This window comes from Borostomias antarcticus, assembly GCF_949987555.1.
Source record: "Borostomias antarcticus genome assembly, chromosome: 7".
Classification (NCBI taxonomy): Eukaryota; Metazoa; Chordata; class Actinopteri; order Stomiiformes; family Stomiidae; genus Borostomias; species Borostomias antarcticus.
In genome coordinates, this window is record NC_140240.1 from 25836403 (window position 1) to 25858142 (window position 21740).

Here is a 21740-nt window from a genome sequence, read left to right on the forward strand (position 1 = left end):
AGGACTCTCTTTCACTCGGTTACACTCACCCCCCTAAACTCACTCCACATCCACAGGGCATCCAGGTCACAGCACCAGTGTAGCTAGCTTACTGGCTCACTCACTTCATTAGCCAACTGCCACATGTATTGATTGTTTTTTTTATATATATTTAGCCTTTACCTATGGCGTTCAACATGTGTACATTCTAAAAAGTAAGATATAAATGCTATTTTATATAGTTATTGAAGTTCAGATGAAATATTTACCTTGATGGCCAGTCCCAAGTTGAACTTGAAGATGAACCTGATTAAGTTAGTAGTGTGGACATAAAAACATTCACTGCCTTGGTCAAGGCTACAAAAACACAGGAGCTATAGAGCTACTGGTAACAGCTAAAAATCACTGAGTGTTTAAGTTTGTTCTTCTTTTTCATGTTTTATGAATCATGGGGAAAGTATTTTGAGTATTTTTTTATTTTTTTTTTGAGTAATTACTCCACTCTAAAGTATCCTGTTACAAATTACATTAAATTTTTTCAGCCTTGTCAAATACAAATTATAACATACTCAAAAGTAATTGAAATACATATTTCAAATACAAGTTATAGAAATACTGCCCATTTCTGAATATAAATAATTGAATCAAATTCATTTTCATACAGAAGGAAGATGACTCATACAAATGTCAACAACTGAAAAGCTATCAACTTTTATTGTTTAAAGTTGGTAGGTCTACAAAAACCTGTCAGCGATATAGCAACAGTAATTCAGTTCTCCTCCGCATAAAGATATCAGGGTATGAAGGAGAGTAAGCATAAACAACAACAAAAACAGGTAGAAACACACTACCTGACACGCTACCTAAAATGGTATAGCTCAAATTAAGATAATGTGAACTGAGGTGAAAGATAAAATAAGGTGGGGACATTCACTCACACACATAAATACTATGTTCTCTGATGTGCGGCTTATACGGACTATGAAATATTTACTTTAACTTGTACTCTGGACTGTGTCAACTGAGGGATGACGCACTCCTTTGCATCTGCAGTTGAACAGAAGCGCTAGAGGGTGGGCCTGGATCATGTGTATTTCTGTATATTACATTCTCTATATGAGTGGTGGGGTGTGTCCCTCCCCAGATTACCCAGAGAGCTCCTCGGGGCCTGGGGGATAACAGACAGATGGGGCCAGTGGGAAGCTTGTTGGTCGTTATTGTTCTGGGATCGGTTACTTTATTATCCTCAGTTCCATCAATCTGTGGTGTACCAGCCAGGGTCGATAACTTTGGCTCTCTTTTGGAGGGAGTGTGTTTATTAGTGCAGTGTTTGGCCTAACACAACTGTTCACTTGTTTCATTGATTGCCTTCTTTTTCCTTTCTAGTTGTAGGTTTCAGTTGGTGTTTTGTAAACATTTAGCCATTTTAAACTGTTAACAAATTCTTGGTTTGTTCATCTACTTCCATTCTACTTGCTTCTTTGTCCCCGGGTTAATTTTATTGCATTCATTACGTCACTTTTGGAATAAAGCGTCTGCTAAATGACTAATGTAATGTAAATGTTACTCCCTTCACCCCCGGATTCATTTTGGGGACGTAACAGGAGGCTATGATGTGCTAGTAGACTAGTAGGGCAACATGTAAAGGTACATGTTGAAATTCATGCAAAATTAAGAGACAAAGCACTTTCATGTTGGAACCCAAAATTGTATTAGCCTACTTATCATTTGTGAAATATTACTATTATTCAACATCACTTCAAAAACAGTAGCTACTGTAGCAAAGTAGCTTAGTCTCTGCTCTAGCGAGCGCATAGGTTTCTGATCACTTCCTCACAATAGATTTACATCAGGGTTGACGTTTACCTCACAATTATTTTGTGTTAGCATGTACTGTAGCTTTTTGCATTGTTATCATGAAAATATACTTTACTGTATTCAAACAAGCAACAGCACTGCTGGAAAAGGTCACTTGATATGTGAAAGGAGAAAAAAAAATCCAAAGCTCTCCAAAATATTTAAGTTAATTCAGAAAACTCAAAAGCCTATGGCGTTTTCTGACCTTAGTTAAGGGGAAAGAATTCACAGCCCTGAAAGTCTCCCCTCTAATCCAGGGGCCCTTGGAAGATCAGTCTCACGTAGCCGCTGTCTCCAGCCAGCTGCTGCACGCAGAACGGGCAGGCGGCGTGGAAGGTGTGCGTGCCATGCGGCAGCGGGATCCGGCTCCAGAAGCTCGCCGTCTTCTCCGAGCACACGTGGCCGCAGGGGCTGAAGGCGTGCGTGGGCGGCGCCGCGTCCAGGTAGAAGGCCGCCTCGCAGCCCAGCCAGAGGGGCACGTAGGGGCCCCGGGTCCGGCACATGGGGCACTCCCTCTCCCGGCCCTCCTCCGCCGCCGCCTCGTCCTCGTCGTCCTTGGGGCGCCCCCCCCAGCCGTGGTAGCCGTGCACGTGGCCGCAGCGCAGGTAGACCCAGGGCTGCTTGTCGTCCAGCACCTCCTTGCGCCGCAGGCTGGGGAAGGCCAGCGTGTTGAAGCCCACCGGGCACTGCGGCCGGCCGGCGTTCAGCTCCTGGCGCAGCGCCTCCAGGTGTTTGACGGTGGGGGTGCGCGAGAGGCCCTCGGCCGTGCGCCACAGCAGGGTGGCGCCGCACAGGTCGATGAGGGAGCCGTCCACCAGCTCCTGGGACTCGCTGTCCACCTGGGGAGAGACGAGAGACACAAACAGAGGCGTTAGCTAAAACACAGGAACACCCACCACAATATAACACATGGGCTGTTCACCATTATGCAAAGAAAATATATTCCCCTATATATTAACTGTCAATATATTATAGTATGTAAAATATATGGAGGAAATATACAGAATGATATGATACATACATGTGCATCTCAGAAAATTAGAATATTGTGAAAAAGTCCATTATATTCCGTAATTTAATGAAAACAGTGAAACTTTCCTGTATTCTAGATCCATTACACAAAGTGAAATATTTCAAGCCTTTTTTGTTTTAATCTTCATGATTGTACAGTATGTTCAGTATGTTCATTTATACACTCAATACTTGGTGGGGGCTCCTTTTGCACAAATTACTGCATCAACGTGAAGTGTAGCATGGAGGCAATCAGCCTTGAAATATTTCACTACATGTGTAATGAATCTATAATATATGAAAGTTTCACTTTTTTAATTAAATTACGGAAAATAATTAACTTTCCACAATATTCTAATTTTCTGAGATGCACCTGAACATAATATATTGAATAATACATAAGTAATTGCTGCTTTTCATATATTGCAGTATATTGGAAAATATAACCACTAGTTTCCTATATATGGAAATGTATTGTTTGATATATTACGTTATATTTTCCAATATATTTTAGTTTCATGAGGGTAGTCTGTGTTATTGAAAAAGGAATAGGTCATTTGGTCTGTTGGAAATGCCAACATTCCTGCAAATCCATCTTATCTCCTTCCGTGTCCCTGACTGGCCTCCATGGAGGATGGGAGGTGAGGAGAGAGGTGAGGAGAAAGGAGAGAGCGAGGGGACTCCAGAGTAACTGCTTCTCTGTTCACCTTCCTTACGTGTGAATGCCTTTCATTCAGTTCTGAGAGATGAACAAAGCAGTAGTAGAGCTATAGGGTAGGACTGTGTCAGTCAACGGCCTCCAGCATGTCATCTAGGTCCTGGTCCATAGAATCCTTTCATTCAGGAGACCACAGTGCAGACCTGCAGGGAACGAACCTGGTGACCTCAGCTAGCCTCCTACGCCCCCACCTTCCTCCTTTCCTTATCTGCTCCCGGCATTTCCTTCTCACTCTCTCGCTCCGGGTTCTCCCGGCTGTGGGCGTGGGCCCGCTTCTGTGGCCTCCTCCGCTTTCAGACCAGGGGCCAAACCGCAGCTTCGCAACACCGTATTTCAACCTCCTCGCAGACATACTACCGAGAGCCTGCGACCACAACATGCAAGAGATACGAGGTGACTCGGTCTAAGTAGTATGCAAGTTTGGACTTTTTGGAACACTGCCACACCATAATGGCTATGAGATTAAGAAGGGGGTTCCTGTGAACATGGCTGACTGAAATCCGTCCACGTTGTTCTGCTGAGCTGACTGTGTGGTCCCTGGGAGGGGTAGGTGAGAGGGCGGAAACTGAAACTTGGGTCCGGATATTTCAGTGGGGTTATTACCGGCGTGACACAACAGACCTATCTTGCTGAAAATGAGATGAGGGTTTCTCTGGCATGAAGCTTTTTCAGGAGGACGGACAGATGTTCACACACTAACACACCAGGCAGCTGTATATACAAACTCACTGTGTGAGAAACTGACACAGGCCGGCACCAAACACATCACTGCACACTCAGTTCAACTGGGATAATTCACAAGAAATTTCCAGAAATCCATGCTAACATTCATATTTCCCAGACCAGATCTCTCAAACCGACTTGATTTTTAGCAGCCCAGCTGAAAGAGGTCTTGTCTGTGTACGGTATTAAGTAATATCTCTAAATCTGAAGTTGAGCGTACAGAGTGTTCCTGCCACAGCAGAATTAGCTAACAAGCTCCTACAGGGAACACCCAGATGTGTGCAGCGCTGCTGCAGAAACAGCTTCTCACCAGGGGAGGGGAGACGAGGAGACTGTCCTGAAAACAATAGAGCCATGGTTACCTGGTAGGGATACTCTATATGACAGCACATGAGAATGTGTGTGTGTGTGTGTGTGTGTGTGTGTGTCTGTGTGTGTGTGTGTGCGCGTGTCAATGCGTGCGTGAATCTGAGTAAATGTTTGGGTGTGTGTTTGCTCTCCATGTGTGTGTGTGTGTGTGTGTGTGTGTGTGTGTGTGTGTGTGAGAGTGTGTGTGTGTGTGTGTGTGCGCGTGTCCATGCGTGCGTGAATCTGAGTAAATGATTGGGTGTGTGTTTGCTCTACGTGCGTGTGTGCGCCTGCACGTGAGTGAGTGTGTGTGTGTGTGTGTGTGTGTGAGTGTGTGTGTGTGTGAGTAAATGTTTGGGAGTGTGTTTGCTTTGCATGTGTTTGGGTGTGTGTGTGCGCCTGTACGTGTGTGTGTGTGTGTGTGAGTAAATGTTTGGGAGTGTGTTTGCTTTGCACCTGTGCGCCTGTGTGTGTGTGCGCCTGTACGTGTGTGTGTGTGTGCGCCTGTACGTGTGTGTGTGTGTGTGTGTGTGTGTGTGTGTGTGTGTGTGTGTGCGCGCGTGTGTGTGTACGTGTGTGCGCGTGTGTCCATGTGCAGTCCTGCCACCCACCATCTTCCCCCGCTGCTGCGCAGAGCGGGTCTCCCTCAGCGTGAACACTTTGCCGCAGACGGAGATCTCTCTCCACAGGCCGGGTTTGGAGTCCTGCGTGAAGCCGTGGCGTGGGTGCATCACCAGCACGCCGTTGGTCGTCAGGCCGTCCATCTGGGCGTCCTGGGTCCTCCACTTAGCTGCCTTCTCCTGGAGGGAAAGCAGCATGACGAAAGCGCACAAAATGAGTGCTTGAATAATACGTTTTAAAAAAGTTGTTTTGTAAAATTAATTAGATAGTGACCAGACTCACAAGTCAGTCTCTAAACGCTGCACTCAACTAGAGACTGAAGGCATTCGTCCAAATTTCATTGCTTAAAGTGGGTGGAAACAATTTGAGAGACTGGAAAAAAAACTGCATTGCAGAACCAATCCAACATCCTAATGGGGTGATGAATGTTTGGTTTTGATTCTCCATATTTGTTTGGAGGACCTAATTTCCAGTAAGGCGGGTCCTTCACCCTACTGGAGATGTAGGCAGTGGCTCTGATTGGTAGCATCGGTTTTCAGCACTGTTCTAGCAACAATGGAGATGTCTTCAGACTTTCGGTGGCAGAGTCTCATATCACAAGACTAAATTGTGATAAACTTGAAATTGTGTTGACTGACCACTGTACATGTATAGGGACAATCATGTTCCCAGGTCGTACACAGCAGATAACCAACGGACGTTAATCTGTGTTGGTGGTAGGGCTGGGTTAAAAAAATTTGATTAATCGATTCAGAATCGATTCATGAATCCCAAAATCAATCTTTTATTTAATGAATGAATGAATAAATGAATGAATAGTTCAATGATTCATTCATTCATTCATTTTTGGAAATCAATATCGATACCCAGCCCTAGTATTGATGTGTTGCATAACTTGGCAGTCATGTAATTAAGGTTACAGCTAAAAGAAAAACAGTTTTTAGTAACACTAACCGAATCGATATTGAATCGAATCGAATCGAATTGAATCATGATAATCGATTCTGAAACTTGTGAATCGGAATCGAATCAATTCTTGAAATTCGAATCGATACCCAGCCCTGGTTGGCAGCTAATAGTCTTGGACTCAAATGTAGCTCTGTAATAACCAGCTCTCCTACATCTACAGTACAAGCATTTCCTGTCACTCCTCACACTCACCCCCAAAAAGATGTTCTTGGAGGAGTCGAAGCCGGCAGCGTAGATTTGCGCGGTGTACGGCGGGTTCCTCTGGCAGATGATGCGGCAGGCGAAGCGTGAAATGGTGCTCTGAACCGATTGGCTGTCTCCGTGGCTCTGGCCGCCAGGCACTGTGTCAGTCACCACGAAGTCTATGGGACTCTCTGTAGACCGCCCGATCTGACACACGAAGGAGACGGCGGTCAGTCAAGTGCTTGTGTTACTCGTAGTCCTTTTAACTTTTATTCAGCCAGATAACCAGCATAGATTAAAACAATTTACCTGTATAAATAAAGGTTAATAAGATAAAAAAAATAGTGAGTGATATTTTAGGATGACAAGCTGGTTTAGAAATAGTGACTAGCTGTGTAGAGCTAGACTTAGCCACTGTTTGATAGCTGAAGTAGGAAGTGACATACAGGAAGTGCTCTGTCCCTCTAGTCTTTGAATGACTTCCCGCTTCCCATTCCTTTCTGACAAGACTTTCCCTTAAGTCATAATTAGGGACAGGAGATGAGGGGAGGAAACCAGTTTAGACAGTTGGAACAGGGTCAAAAGCTGGACAGCATTCATAAACAAAGGCAGCATTAGGTCTGATTCAGACGCCTCAACTCTCATTCTCCCTCCGAGCGCGCGGCTAAACTCAACGCTGCACCACATTCAAATTACAAATGCATGGAAAACGAGAGCGATGGGAAAATAATTTGAGGAAAAAGTGAGGTAAAATGTATCAGCTGGTATGCAGATGTACTTGTTTCAATGTAAACATGTACTAGGTCTGTCTAGCAGCTCATTATGAATGGAGGCTGGTGGAAGGAGAGAAAGTGATGGTGTGTGTCTAGTAGGGTTGGCTGGTTAGAGAGAGTGATGGTATGTGTGTAGTAGGGGTTGGCTGGTTAGAGAGAGAGTGATGGTGTGTGTCTAGTTGGGGTTGGCTGGTTAGAGAGAGAGTGAAGGTGTGTGTCTAGTAGGGGTTGGCTGGTTAGAGAGAGAGTGATGGTGTGTGTCTAGTTGGGGTTGGCTGGTTAGAGAGAGAGTGATGGTATGTGTCTAGTAGGGGTTGGCTGGTTAGAGAGAGAGTGATGGTGTGTGTCTAGTAGGGGTTGGCTGGTTAGAGAGAGAGTGATGGTATGTGTCTAGTAGGGGTTGGCTGGTTAGAGAGAGAGTGATGGTGTGTGTCTAGTTGGGGTTGGCTGGTTAGAGAGAGAGTGATGGTGTGTGTCTAGTTGGGGTTGGCTGGTTAGAGAGAGAGTGAAGGTGTGTGTCTAGTAGGGGTTGGCTGGTTAGAGAGAGAGTGAAGGTGTGTGTCTAGTAGGGGTTGGCTGGTTAGAGAGAGAGTGATGGTGTGTGTCTAGTTGGGGTTGGCTGGTTAGAGAGAGAGTGATGGTATGTGTCTAGTAGGGGTTGGCTGGTTAGAGAGAGAGTGATGGTGTGTGTCTAGTAGGGGTTGGCTGGTTAGAGAGAGAGTGATGGTGTGTGTCTAGTAGGGGTTGGCTGGTTAGAGAGAGAGTGATGGTGTGTGTCTAGTAGGGGTTGGCTGGTTAGAGAGAGAGTGATGGTGTGTGTCTAGTAGGGGTTGGCTGGTTAGAGAGAGAGTGATGGTGTGTGTCTAGTAGGGGTTGGCTGGTTAGAGAGAGAGTGATGGTGTGTGTCTAGTAGGGGTTGGCTGGTTAGAGAGAGTGATGGTGTGTGTCTGGTGCCCATATGGTGACAGGCTGGGCCTGTTTTGGGAAGCCCCTGATTCAGCCCTAATTTGTTTAATCTGTGTCCCATAACTTAAGGATGTGTGAAACTAATCGCTTGTCTTACTGGAGGCCAATTGCGGCATGTAGGAATGCAGAACTCTAGCATTTATTATATCATAATTACATACTGATATAAGAAACAGTCTCTGGCTACGAAACATTTGGTGTAGTAAGAGAATTGTCCATTTAAAACCAAATTCAAAGCTCTTCACGTGGGGAACGGTTGACTACGGTTGACTGCTAGTCCAGGTGGTACTGAGGGGTACACGCTGACCTGGAACATGTCCGTATTGCTGTCGTGGGTGTACTCCACCACCACCGTCTGGGCCCGGGACAGGGTGTAGGAGATACTGTGCTGGTCCTTGTTGCTGATGGCCTGCAGGAGACGAGGAGAGAAGACGCGTTAGGAAAGCCAGGGCGGGGGCCCGTGGTAGCGGTGGATCCCCGAGGGGAGGGGCATACTGATTTGTCGTGTTAGAGCGACCCCCGTCTGGAGTCACGGTCACAAGCCGAGAGAGTCAGGTAGCTGGCTCTCTCCCCCGGATCGCCGATCGCTGGGTTGCGTGGCAAATCCTCTACAGTAACAAGGGGACGATATTGACTATATGTCGGGTGTAATTGGCTGCCAAATTGGGAGAAAATGGAACAAAATCAGCAATGAATTTATATTTAAAAAAAGAAAAGCCAGGGTAGTATCCGTGTTAGAGAGAGAGGGAGGGATAGCGACAACCTTAATTGTGTCTGGTAGTTGGAAAACTAACAGCCTGTCATTCCCACTGTGTTTTAACGTGTTTTTAACTAACTTGTTAAGTCTAAGTTAGTTACTAACTTAGAATTGAGAGGGTTGGAATATATATGTAATATATAATATATATAATATATACTACTTCAATTCAGCGACGATTATTCATCTTTATTCAGTAAAATCGGATGACCCAAGCAGAGAAGCGTTGTCCCGTGACAGGAACCTGAGTGACGTGTTCCTAGGTCCTCTACCTTGGCTGCCTGAGGTGTGCATGTCACGTGCACCGTGCTGGGTTTCACCCCGTTGGCCTTGGGCCTCCGGCAGAGAGAGAAGCGACTTTTCCGCCTCCCTCTGTCCCCGTTGGGCAAGGAGCCATTGTACCTGTGCAGAAAAAGAGCAAACGCCAGTAAGGGAAGCTTGTAGCTTCGTACCGTAGCAGAGACTCGTCCGTCGCGGGAATGTCACCTTGAACTATTCAAATGAAAAGAGTCTGATGATGTACGTTTTGACATTCTAATTAAATATGTCAAAACGGAAACTGTCGAGCTGGGCAGTTTTAAATGCTGTGTTGTATTCACACAAGCAAAAATTGGGTTTTCTAAGAGGGCTGCTGTGAGAATGATTCCAAAAATGTGTTACACCCCTCACGCCCCGACTCTCTTGTTTAGGGGACAGGCCGCTGTACGCCCTGATGGAACGGGGCCGCATTCACAACCAGCTTGGTGATTGTTATCATTCACAGCTCCGTTATCCGTTAAAACAATGGCCAGTCCCCTTATGTCCACTCAGCAGCTCAGTGTTGAGGTTATCTCTGGTCACTAACCCCGGGCCGACAGCTGGCCACGTCAACATTCAACTCCCAGCACTGCTGACTGACCGCCACCATGCTTCCAGGAAAACCGGGGCTTCCTGTCTTTCGTGAAAAACCTCTGCCGGCCACCTACTTTCCCAGACAGGCAGAGGTGTTTGAGATTAACAGTCAAATGCTCTCTATCCATTTTAGGCTCTAATTGGCAGCTTTAAAACCGGAAATAAAATAAAACAACATTTGTATATACAGCAGGATCCACTTGTGTATACAGCAGGATCCTGGTTATGATGATTGCCAGTTGGGTGTCCCCCCCCCCCCCCAGACAACTTTATTTTGTAGTTGAGTATAAAACTGCAAAACCTCATCAGCCACAGCGTAGCGAGCTTACTGCCTCTATGCGCCACACAACCAACATTCTCCTTTGTTCGAATGAACGTCATTCCCTCAGGAAGTCTCTATTTACTCTCCCAGTGGCGGAGTCTCTATGCATTTAACTGGACTTTGATTGAGCGCTGCTCTCCTTTTCAAAACAAACAAAACTGCCAAGTGTCGTGAACAAGTACCACGTTGCACAGTTTGGCGCAACACGGCAAAGTCCCTCACGTTTGGACGATTTGGGAGAATTGGCTGGTTCTTTTGAAAGAATTTCATAGATATTTTAAAGATGTGTGTGGTACAGAAGCATGGAATGTACTTTTTTTTAAGGAATTGCCACCAGAAACTACAATTGAACATGCCACCCATAAAAAGATGTTGCCCAAAGAAACTCAAAGGTGTTAACAGTCTTTGTGTTGGTTCTTTTAGGGCTCTTTGAAGTATAAAGCGAGCTTCCTTCCTGTTTGTCACCCAAACCCACACGGAACAGCACACAACCACACCTGGCACATGAGGTGAATTCTCTCTCAAACACTTCCTGCTGTGTTTGCGTTGTAGCTTGATGTGGAAGGCCTCCCCTCTCTTACCCTAAGACAATAAGCTCCCCGTATTTGACCGGCACTTTGGTGGAGGCTGGGGTGGTGGAGATGTTGTCCTGGTCTGGAGAGAACATGGGTGCTGATGTCGGAGCGAGAGAGGCGAGGGGCTCTCCCACGGTGAAGACACTCCTCTGTCTCCTTCCTCGAGGTCTTCACACCGCATCTAACCTTCAGACAAAGCAAAGCAAAAAAACAGCACATTAGTCCACAGCGAGCCGAGAAAGTAGACAGTTTAGTCAATAATAGACTAGACAAAACAAACAAATAGCAGACACAACAACAAACAGCTGCAAAGTCCCAAAGTTCCTCTAGCTGCAAAGGTCCATATTGATGTGTGAGCTGTGGGGAGCTTATCACACACTGAGCCAAAGATATACCACCTACCAGACGGACACACTCTCCAACTTTCCTTCAGGGCTGGCTTTGGAAGAGAAGCAGATCGCTAACGCCGTGGGAAGGAGGTTGTGTGTGTCGCAACAGGACGCCATACCAGTCTATCACTCGCTGGAGGGTAAGCTCCAGCCCTCACGTCAAGGCAGGCTCAATGCTCAATCTGTAGATCTGCAGCAACCGGGGGAGTTCAGAGAGCAGCTATTAAGCGTCATGGCGGGGGACTTAGTGGGGTGCAAACAAAAGCTCATTAGACCCAGCATATGTCCCACTGCTACCCTACCCAGTCGTTTTCAGACCTTGTGCTAGAGGCCACGGTTTTAGATTCTGACCTTGTGTATCCCTTCCCTTTCCATCATTTGAGTGTGTGTCTGTGTGTGTGTGTATCAAACCATGGCCATTGATTTTCTCTATGCAGTTCCTTGTATTCTATAATTTTAAATCTGATCTTGACTGTCCTCTATCACACTGTGTTCAAATGACAAAACCCCTTTGAAAGTCTCACTAGCTAAATTAGAACAATTATCATACAAGTTGGTGACTGGCCCACATATTTTGACTAATCAACCTCGAATTCGAATAAATCCGCAATTCTGACAACAACCACATTCACAAAGAAAATGGCTGTAAATGGATCTTGTTAACTTGCTATGGTATCATTATACCTTCCTAAACTAACACAAGGAATTCCTCCATATGACTTCATGCTCGTAACCTTTGATAGTCCTTGGCTGTTAAGCACTATAATAATATAGTAATAATAACAATTCATTTGATTTATAAAGCACTTTTCATTGTCAGACAATCTCAAAGTGCTGACTATACAAGAGGCTGGATGCTGAAGCTTCCAAGGGGATGTGTATGGTGGTGTGTGTGTGTGTGTGTGTGTGTGTGTGTGTGTGTGTGTGTGTGTGTGTGTGTGTGTGTGAGTGTGTGTGTGTGTGTGTGTGTGTGTGTGTGTGTGTGTGTGGGTGGGGGGGGGGGGGGTAGCATCAGTGTCAGCACCAGGAACCGATCTAGGCTTGATGACCGCTCTCCCGTGCATGGTCATAATCTTTTGACCCCTGGAGCACCCTGACCCTGACCATACGTTCACTCAGCTCACTGCCCCGGGGGGAGAGAGCATCATAGGGAGTGGCACGCTAACACAAACACATGAGAACAAGGAAAGGCTTAAGCACACTACCATTTATCACTACAATAAGCCCCCATTCACTGCTTTGTCTTTTTGGGCTCTGCACACATACAGTCAGTGTGGTTAGGTGGTAGGTCAGTGTAGTGAAAACTGCCTGTCGTGGTAAAATTGGTTTAACAGTTTGAAAAGCAGGTATTTTTTGCGACATATTAGCGTTTTTAAAATAAAATATTTTTATTATAAAAATAAGACACTACTGCTTTGACTGATGTTGATACAATGAAAGTGATGAGAGAGAGAAGAGTAGAAACTGAAGAATTCTACAAACTTAAAGCTGCAATCAGTAATTTCTCAGATTCTCTGTTTTTCACTCAGTTACAAACTCATGATTACCAGACTCCGAACTACTATTCCAGTTTTTGAAGTGGTATTTTTATAGCGTTTTATTTTATTTTTTTACACTGGAGTCAATCAATCAATCAATCAAGCTTTATTTGTATAGCGCATTTCATACCCAGAGGCAACACAATGCGCTTTACAGAGAACAAGGGAGGTGGGCCTACATCCCACCCCTACATATTCCAGAGGGAAGCAAAAAAACAGTATCAACCAGGGGCCAGATAAGTGAGCTGTAAAAAATTCTTCCCTGACCCCTCAATGGCGACTTCCACATTCTACCACCTTATTACGTCAGACCAATATGGCGGGGCCGGGTCATGAAATAGGCGTATTGACATTACAGGCAGAAATAATGGAATAAGAACAGACAGGCCACCGGTAGGGATGAGTCATTGACGTAGGACACTATGTCTCAGTGGAACAATTTGATATCAGGCAGTTTTAATTAGTTTTTGAAAATGGCAATAAAATTATCGATTGCAGCTTTATCATAGTTCAACACCAAGCAACACAATTCTCAAGCGATAAGTCATCTCAATAAGCCATACAATTCAGATGCCTCGCCAGCTCTTCTGAGCGCCATGAAAATTCAGCTGACATCCGCCAGTATGCCTTTCCCAATCCGTCTGTGATTGGACGGGCCGGTACGCGCAACCTCCCAGGGCCCGCCATGACCTCGGTCACCCAGGGAGATGTGGGGATCATCAGGAGGACAGCTGCCTGGCAGACAGTCAGCCATTACACCACCAGATGTGTCAAACAGAGGGCTCGCTCTCAGGTGAACCAGCTTGTAGTGCATCCTGACCTGGGTAAGGCTACGTGTCACGATCGTTGAATGAATACATTTCAATCCCCGAAAGGACCCTCCTTATGGTATAAATATAAATATACTGGTGTGTAAAAACATATATTTGTGTGCAAAACTGCTTGGCAAGAATTTGTAGATGAGAAGAGGAAAGAATCTCTTCTCATCAAAAGTTGCCTGATGAAGACCTAAGGGTTGAAACGTTGCGATATTTTCAATTAAGTTGACCGGGAGAAATCAGTGTGCGAATCTTTCCTCTTCTCACGTATGTACTCCAAGATCCAGCACCTGGCCTACTAAGATTGGATGTGTGCACAGCTCTTTTGCCTTTTTGAAGCATTTGTAGATACCATCAGAAAGGTCTGACTGTGTTGAGTCAGTTTATCAAACGGCGCGTTCCATAACCACCCTCCACAGCCAACTGAGGGAAGGTGGCAAATAGGACCGAACATCAAAAACAAAACACTGTTCTATTTGCTGCAAAGGAAAAAAATGTCCTCAAAGGTCAGAATAACCATAGTAAGCCAGATTTGAGAAAACATTCAAACCAAGAGACAGATGTGAAGCAGATTAAAGAGCCGCAGCTCCCAAAACACAGAGCTACTGCTCACAATTAACAACCTTGACATTTCATCAAAAGAAGCATATCTTCATTCCATCCTCACAGATCACCCTTTGAAGATATGCCTGCAAAATTTAATCGTCAATCTCTGCCTGATAGCACCAGACAGCTTGGATGTCTGCAGGCAGACGTGTCACTTGAATCAGATAAGGCCTGTGCATGAGTCTGTGGTTCTGTTGTTTCTTTCTTTGTACCTGTTCTCTCAGGAGAAAACATGTCTCCCTGACTCTAAGCCTGAAGTGTAGGAGTAGGGTGAGAAGTGCATAAATTGGGCGGCAGTAAGAGGTGTAAATACGTATGCTAATTGGATGCTTATTCTGAAGAATGTAACAACCTATATTTATCAGTCTCACTAGATGTTATCAGTGCAATGCTGCTGAAATATACAGGATGGTCCCATTTAATGGAAAAGCGAATTCTTTCCTGTGCCTGACAGACTGTCAAGACTGTACAGACTTGATTTAGAAAAAGGTATATCTAATTATTTGTTAACAAAATGGTTTAAGACTATAATAAAATTAGATTAAATTTAGAAACAAAATAAAATAAGAGACTGTTTGCTCTACATGCAGAGTAGAAGGGGGGCTGGCTCAGTTTCTGGTCCTCAGTCTTGTTCTCATTAGCCCAGCCCCTGGCCGCCATCTGTCCCACACAGGGAAGATGTGGCCAGGCTCCTGGAGAACATTCTGGAAGCTCATCTCTCGGGTCGGCTCACGGCTGGACGAGTGGTGCTTCTCCACGTTGCTCCACATACCGGAGGCCCGTAAGGCCAGGCTGTCTGGGCTGGGTGGGCTCCGTCCAGGATTTCCAGGGGAGGTGGAATCAGTCAGACTTCGGAGAAACCACAGAATCAGCCATCGGTTAATCTCTGGTGAAGCCGTCAATAGAGGTTGGGCGTTGATGCCCTCAGGTTGGTGTATGGTACGTGAAGACGCTGTAGAGCCATCCCAAACCAACACTCACACCTCTATGCTTCGTGGTCAAATCTGGTGAGGTTCTTAGGTTTTTGTTCGGAGAAAACTGCCTGGGAAACTACCAACAAAACCGTGTTTATGGCAGTATCAGATCTCCGGTGACGCCAGTTACTCTTGAGAATTAGATCATAGAATTATGTGTTCTCAATTAGAATGTTCAACAATTTCACCATATTGTTTCAACATGAAAAGTGCTCTCTTAAGCCTAATTTATACTTCATAAAACGGCTGATGGCTCATGTCTCATGGCTCTTGGTTGCCATGGAATGGAATGTCTGGGCATTGTTTTTAGCTTCCATTCCATGGCAACCAAGAGCCATGAGACATGAGCCATGAGCCGTTTTATGAAGTATAAATTAGGCTTTACTCTAACCAGAGACATTCCTGACATGTTTTTGATATGACCAAGCATTGCAGTTTCTTAGCTAATCACAGTATAATGGAAGGTGCTTGATTTGAACTATTGCTCTACCTCCTCCAAGATTTAAAGACACTTTTAACAGAGGTTTAGTTGGGCAATGCAACCTCAAATATTTCCCAGATTACAATAACATTGGTCACATTTGTTTTGGCAGATTACTTCACAACAAGCCCAAAACAGAAAACTCTAAGCATTGGCATAGGGAACTCAGGTCATTAATATACATTTTAAAATGGCCCGTGACGTCTCTGTGACTTCTCTGACTCTGTTTACAGCTGGAAGTGACAAAGCGCCCTCCCGCCTAGTGGGCCTCTAGAATCGATCAATAATATGGGGCTGACGGCGTTCCCGGCCGTGGCTGTCGGTGCGTGCCAAACTGAACAGCCGACGCCTCAAAGAGGGAGATAGTGCCGCCACTGTTCCGGGGGTCCCGTGTCACAGCTCCCCAAAGCAAAGGCACTGGGAGATCGGAGGAGGCGAGTAGGGAGAGACGACGGCGCCATGTTTGGTCATCAGAGGACTGCCGGGAAAGGAGAACAAAAGCACATCTCCCCAATGTACCATGATGAGGGATCACATCAAGAACTACCCGAGGATACTAAGAATACACACGTCGTCATAGTGAGCTCACACAGACTATGAGAAGTCCCAGTGCTTTGGCCTTCCTCCTCATCACAGCGGCCAGACATCTGGCTTCGTGACCAACTCCCATCAGTTTATATGCTGCGCAGCAACACGCAGCTCCTCCCAGCCATTGGGAACGACAACTATATGTTTCCCACAAAGACCCCTCAGTCTTTACTATAATTAGAGACTTGGTGCATGTGTGTCTGTACCCCTGTAACACGAACACCACAAGCGCCCATTGTATGAAGTTGATAAATGATAGGTGTATTGCTCAGGATCCAAGGGGTGTGTCGTGTGAAGCTGAGAAAATGTACGTTTTGGCTAATTTTAACGTAATTCTGCTTCGGAGTTCCACCCTTTCTTTCACAGCGCACTGCTCCGGTGTCCATATCTACTCCACCCAAGTCAAGCCAGCCAGTAGAAATACAGCTGCAAACAGAACCTGGCCTTGTATGAAGTTGATACAAACGGTGCTTTTGTCGCGTGTTTTCACTGTGTGGTCCGTCAGAAACGATGTAAAGGGAACACTATCTCTCATAGTCGTATACGTGAATTTCTCATTCAAACAAACCCATTCTACATAACAGTAGCTAGCTAGCTAGCCTGCTAAGGTTAAAGCTATCATTCAGAGAGACTCATTTTAGATCACTTTTTTATTTTATTTTACCTTTATTTTACCAGGTGGTCCCATTGAGGTCAGAAATCTCATTTACAAGGGACACCTGGCCAAAATAGCAGAAAACTAAGAAGTCTGTGAGGTTCATGTCTTCTGGCTTGAAGACAGGGCTATGCTCCACTGTTAGCAATGCTACAGAGACAAAGCAGTATACCACCATCATAGACCTGCATGCAAAGACAGGGGCCTTCATGAATTAACCATTGACAGTTTGGTTTAGTTGACTGTAGGCTATACATTGTGGCACCAGCTATTAGAAGAGTTATGTCTGTCTCAAGTCTCTTAAAGGGGCCATGCCATCAAAAATGCATTTTCATGTATGGGAAGCTGCATAGGAATAAAGTACAACAATGCAATACTGTTATACAATGTTAAATCTTTGCCTTTTAAACAAGACAGTATGTCTGCCTCAAGGGGCCTCAAAATGCATTTTTGTGTACTCTATTACACTTGCTTCATAGCTTATTAGCCTACTGTACTAATGCTATTAAGGAAGGGGAGCTGTTTCAAGTGACATGAGTGATATGAAATTAATACATTTTATTTTGTGCTTTTAAGAAAAAAGGTAATGATGCATAGCAACAACCTCTCTAAGGAATTTGTAATTAGCTGTACGGACGCGGGCACGTGCAGGATGGCCACGGGTCCTGACGGGCATGCCTAGTAGCATGCAGAACAACCACAACGGGCATCATACTGTAATGGAAGGAAGGACGCAACTAGGCTACGGCATGGCAAGTGCATTTCGAATGACCACTTTGCACTAGTATAGAATGAAAGAGAGAAAACACACACCCGAGATAAAGATTTACTCTTAGGTCCGCGATAGGTTAACAGATAACCGAGAGCAGAGCTGAGACTGCATGAAAAGAACCATCCCCTGAAGTCACACTTACTGTTTATCCCCTGTCCATGAATAAAGCCAGTGAACTGTGGGGGACAGAGGCCCATTCACGGCCCTGTAACTGGATGATGAGGGGAGGCTTAGCAGCGAGTACAGACCCACCCCTCTACGAGACAAGGAGGACGACTTTTAAAGTGACTTCACTTCTCCGCAACAAGGGCACTGTTGTGCGCCTCTTCCCTCTCGTGATTGAGACGTAACGGCCTCCGGTCTGACTGCAAGGATGAATCACTTCGACCTGACGACAGGGTGGGGAGGGCGCTAGTGTGGTGTCAAACTCACATCGCAGAACACCAAAACTGTTTTCCTCAGCGCCGTGGCTATTTGGTGGCACAGAGAAGCATTATATACGAGACTCGCAGGCTAAAGCTTGTGAAAATAAAGAGATAAGTGCGCGTTAACAAGCTCTCTTTCTGTAAGAGGGCGCTTCAAAAAGCCTCGATTAGCCTCCATTAACCCAATCAGACGAACCGAAACCTGGAAAAGGCTGGGAAGATCCAGAACTTAAAGGTCATCCTATGTTCCAAACTTTCCATTCCATGAATGGCATATTGTATTTTTAACTGCGGTTAAATAGCTGAATGTCTGTTAAGATTACACATGCCTTCATCTTGGCCAAGTCAAATGAGACACTGCTGTAAACACTGAGGTCCTGGGTGCAATGCTCCATTATCCAATGAGAGGGGTCACTAGATGTTTAAAATGACTGATTTACAGCCGCTTCTCTATAAAGAGATTATCATAGGAGGGGCAAAGTCTGTCCCATACACAGTACCTCAACCATTCATAAAGGGGTCAGTCTCTTTGGCTAATAAGCTTTGGGCTGGCTCCAGGGGACTAAACGTTTTTGAGCAGAGGTGAGAAAGAAGGAGATCAAGTGAGAGAGGGGGGCTGATGGGTAATTTCCAGTTAATTTGATACACTGAGAGAGGCATGTTTTCCTTTTTTTTAAGAAAGGGGGAGGATGGGGGATGTATACCCGTGTCTCAATACCAGGAATAAGCTTCAGAGTATGTGGAACTAGCAGATGGAGAGTGGTAGTTGAAATTTCAACCCCCGTTGAATAATTTATTGAGATAGAACACAGACAAACAAGAACTTCTAGGGAAAATGGTCTGAATTGTTGCTGAGCCCACATGCATCTCCACGCAGAAAGTAAAGACAACTTTTCACCCAACCAGAAGACAATGTTCCCTGTACTTCAGCATGCCGCTCAAACGGATGAGATGACCGGACCAAGGACTAAACAAACTCACCAGGCTCTGTGTTTTCACTGGAGCCCTGAAACGGAAATGACCAGACAGCCTCTCCCAAGTTCATGGAGAGAGAGAGGGAGGGAGAGAGAGAAAGAGAGAGGTAGGAGGGGGGGGGGGATACAGAGAGAGAAAGAGAGATAAAAGGCAATGGCTTCTTGGTGCCCATGAAGAAGCCTGACAAAAACATCAACTTGGCCTTGATAACTGGATGGAAGAAAGGGCTGGGAGCAGGGAAGGAATGTGAAGAGGAACATTTTGAACAGTCTCCATGTCCCTAGAGATGGTTCAGAGGGGCTTGACTTGACCACAGCAGAAGTCTCGCCTGAAGCAGACTTTGCGAGTAGCCAGATGTACGGCCTGTTTTGGGAGGATTACAAAGTGAAGTACACATCTGTGATGGATATGGCAAAAAAAAAAGAGAAAGATATGTCACACTGATTCATCAAGCTGGGGCTTAATCACAAAAGTGGTGAGTTCATGTCTGCTGTCGGTTCCACTCACGCGGGTGTCATACAGGTCTTGGATACCAACAAGCAAAACACGAATGACTGAGCATTTAGCAGAGCCCAGGGACAATGGAACACTTTGGGCACCACGGTCCCTAACATGATCCCTAACATGATCCCTAACATGATCCCTAACATGATCCCTAACATGCACTAGAGATTCAACTTTATTGTCATTGCACAGAGTAGGCCTACAAACACTGGGACTGAAATGCAGCTTAGCTTCTAACCACAAGAGCGAAAGATGCCGTTTGGTCCAGTACAGTCTACAGTATGTATAATAAAGAATGTGAAAAATATGAAAAAGCTATGGTAATATGAACATTATTGATAGGGCGAACAGAGCGATACGGCCTACGCTATATGTCATGAGTAATGGCATATAACCTTCATAAGCCCTTCATAAGCTCTACATAGACATTCATAAATGTAGGTCAATGTGGGTCTTTATGAGGCTGTGAACAGTAGCCTATGTATGAGTCTCAAAGTGGCTTTGTACTATCAGCAAGAACCCATATATGTTTTCACTCCATGTGCTGCAAGCAAGGCTGTTAACTCACTGTGTTCCCAGTCCGAGACACGGAACTGTAACCTGACACTCCCCCCAACGGCTGCACTTTGAAAAGCATCATTCATTTTCACGCTGGCTAACCTTCGGTGACCCTGTCTTTGTTTTTATTCCCTAATCAAGGCATGAAACACACACCCATCCTCCGAGCCGGTTTCCTAAACAAATGCACTTGCATAACTGACGCCGGTGAAAGACGATCCTCACACGGAACCGTACCAGGAGCTGGCCGGGGTGAGAGCATCTTACCGGGGGTTGGAGCACACGGACGTGAACGAGATCCAATAAAGGAGCCGATCCAAGCCATTTCAGGAATGGAAAATCTGGAGATAGAGTGATACTGATACTGTTATCTCTAAACAGCCGCAGATGCAGCCAACAATGAGAAGGATATAAGTCTGGTCGGGTCAGAGCAAACCGTGTCTAGCACTGGACCTAAGTCAAAGATAATGGTATAAAGTATGGAAAACACACACAAGCACGCAGCGCAAACAGGCCTACGACAAAACAACCCAGCAAGTAATTGTCCTACGACTGGACAGTCGAACAAATGGGGCAAATTTTCGTGGGGAACAAAAGAGCGACTCACGAAGCCAGATGCTCAAGCGAGATGATGCATGCAAATCAGTTTATGTTGTGGGAACAATAGCCCCCAGCTGGGCTTTCCCCGGGCCAGCCAAACCGGCTTGTCAGTCCCACAAAGAGAGAGAAAGACCCCTTCATGGTAAACAACCAACAACGTTAAAGGCTTATTCCAAACAAAGTGCTGTATAGGTCCAACAAAGAGAGCCATACCAGCGTTATTAGATAGCGATTAAAGACTGGTTATCATGTGGCTGATTACAACGAGTTATTAAACTAAATCAACCTAAGTAGCCTAACGTGCTGATGTGCATTGCTGACCGGTGGAAATATTGTAATTGTTTGGCACTCGTTCTGTGACTTTCCGACTAATGAGACGCTTCGACAGCCCCACGAGTGAATGAGAGACGAGAAAATAGGAGAAGTTTGCAATAGTTAAACCTATAGATACAATTTATCAGGAGGGACAATTCTTTCCCAGCTGAACAGCACAACATTGTAGTCTTTAATAAAACGCCGATAATGAGCGTTTAAATGATCATTGTGAGCATTTAAATTGAACACAAACTCCACTTACCTAAACAATCTCACAGCATCATTTTCATTTTGCAGATTTTCGCTCGAGGTCCAACACCGGTGGTGAACGAAACGCATAAAAACGCTCCTTTAAGTTCTGACCTAAGCGATAAATTGTCACGCAAGTTGTGCAATCATCACTAACTGGTATTGAATAATTCTGTGTTCAATCTCGCCCAACAAATCTTTGTCTATCACAGAGTCATAGTCATTTGTGCTGTACTCTGCTCTCTCTCTCTCACTCTAGTCTCTCACTCTAGTCTCTCTCTCTCTCTCTCTCTCTCTCTCTCTCTCTCTCTCTCTCTCTCTCTCTCTCTCTCTCTCACACACACACACTCCACCAGCACACGCAACTCAGATTACGTCATTAAACACTGCGAAACGCACCATGGGTCTTGTAGTTGTAGATAGCTCCACACACGCACGCGCGTGCGCATAAAGTTTAATGAGCTACATGCTTTGATATAATACTTCAATGCACACACTTGAGTTACATGAGTGCATTACGAGACTAGTATGTGTGTGCATGCATTTAATTTAATTTAATTGAACTACCTTTCAAAAATTGAACATTTAATCATCTATCAT

At 45.2% G+C, this 21740-nt stretch overlaps 1 protein-coding gene across 3 annotated transcripts; it reads right to left on the reverse strand.

The window, feature by feature from the left end:
• Positions 1–524: 524 nt before the first annotated feature.
• On the reverse strand, positions 525–21388 carry LOC311311358 (E3 ubiquitin-protein ligase pellino homolog 1). Of its 3 annotated transcripts, none has more exons than XM_084441050.1 (7): positions 21154–21388; positions 10700–10874; positions 9178–9307; positions 8456–8557; positions 6419–6616; positions 5248–5436; positions 525–2675 (listed from the first exon to the last, which is right to left on the reverse strand). In XM_084441050.1, exons 2-7 carry the CDS (start codon positions 10783–10785, stop codon positions 2085–2087), a joined length of 1296 nt encoding a protein of 431 aa, XP_084297176.1. In that variant the 5' UTR covers positions 10786–10874; positions 21154–21388; the 3' UTR covers positions 525–2084. The 3 variants fall into 3 exon arrangements, with proteins under 3 accessions (XP_084297176.1, XP_084297174.1, XP_084297175.1); XM_084441048.1 differs by having other exon boundaries at positions 10700–10879; XM_084441049.1 differs by lacking the exon at positions 21154–21388 and adding an exon at positions 11096–11234 and having other exon boundaries at positions 10700–10879.
• Positions 21389–21740: the final 352 nt, after the last annotated feature.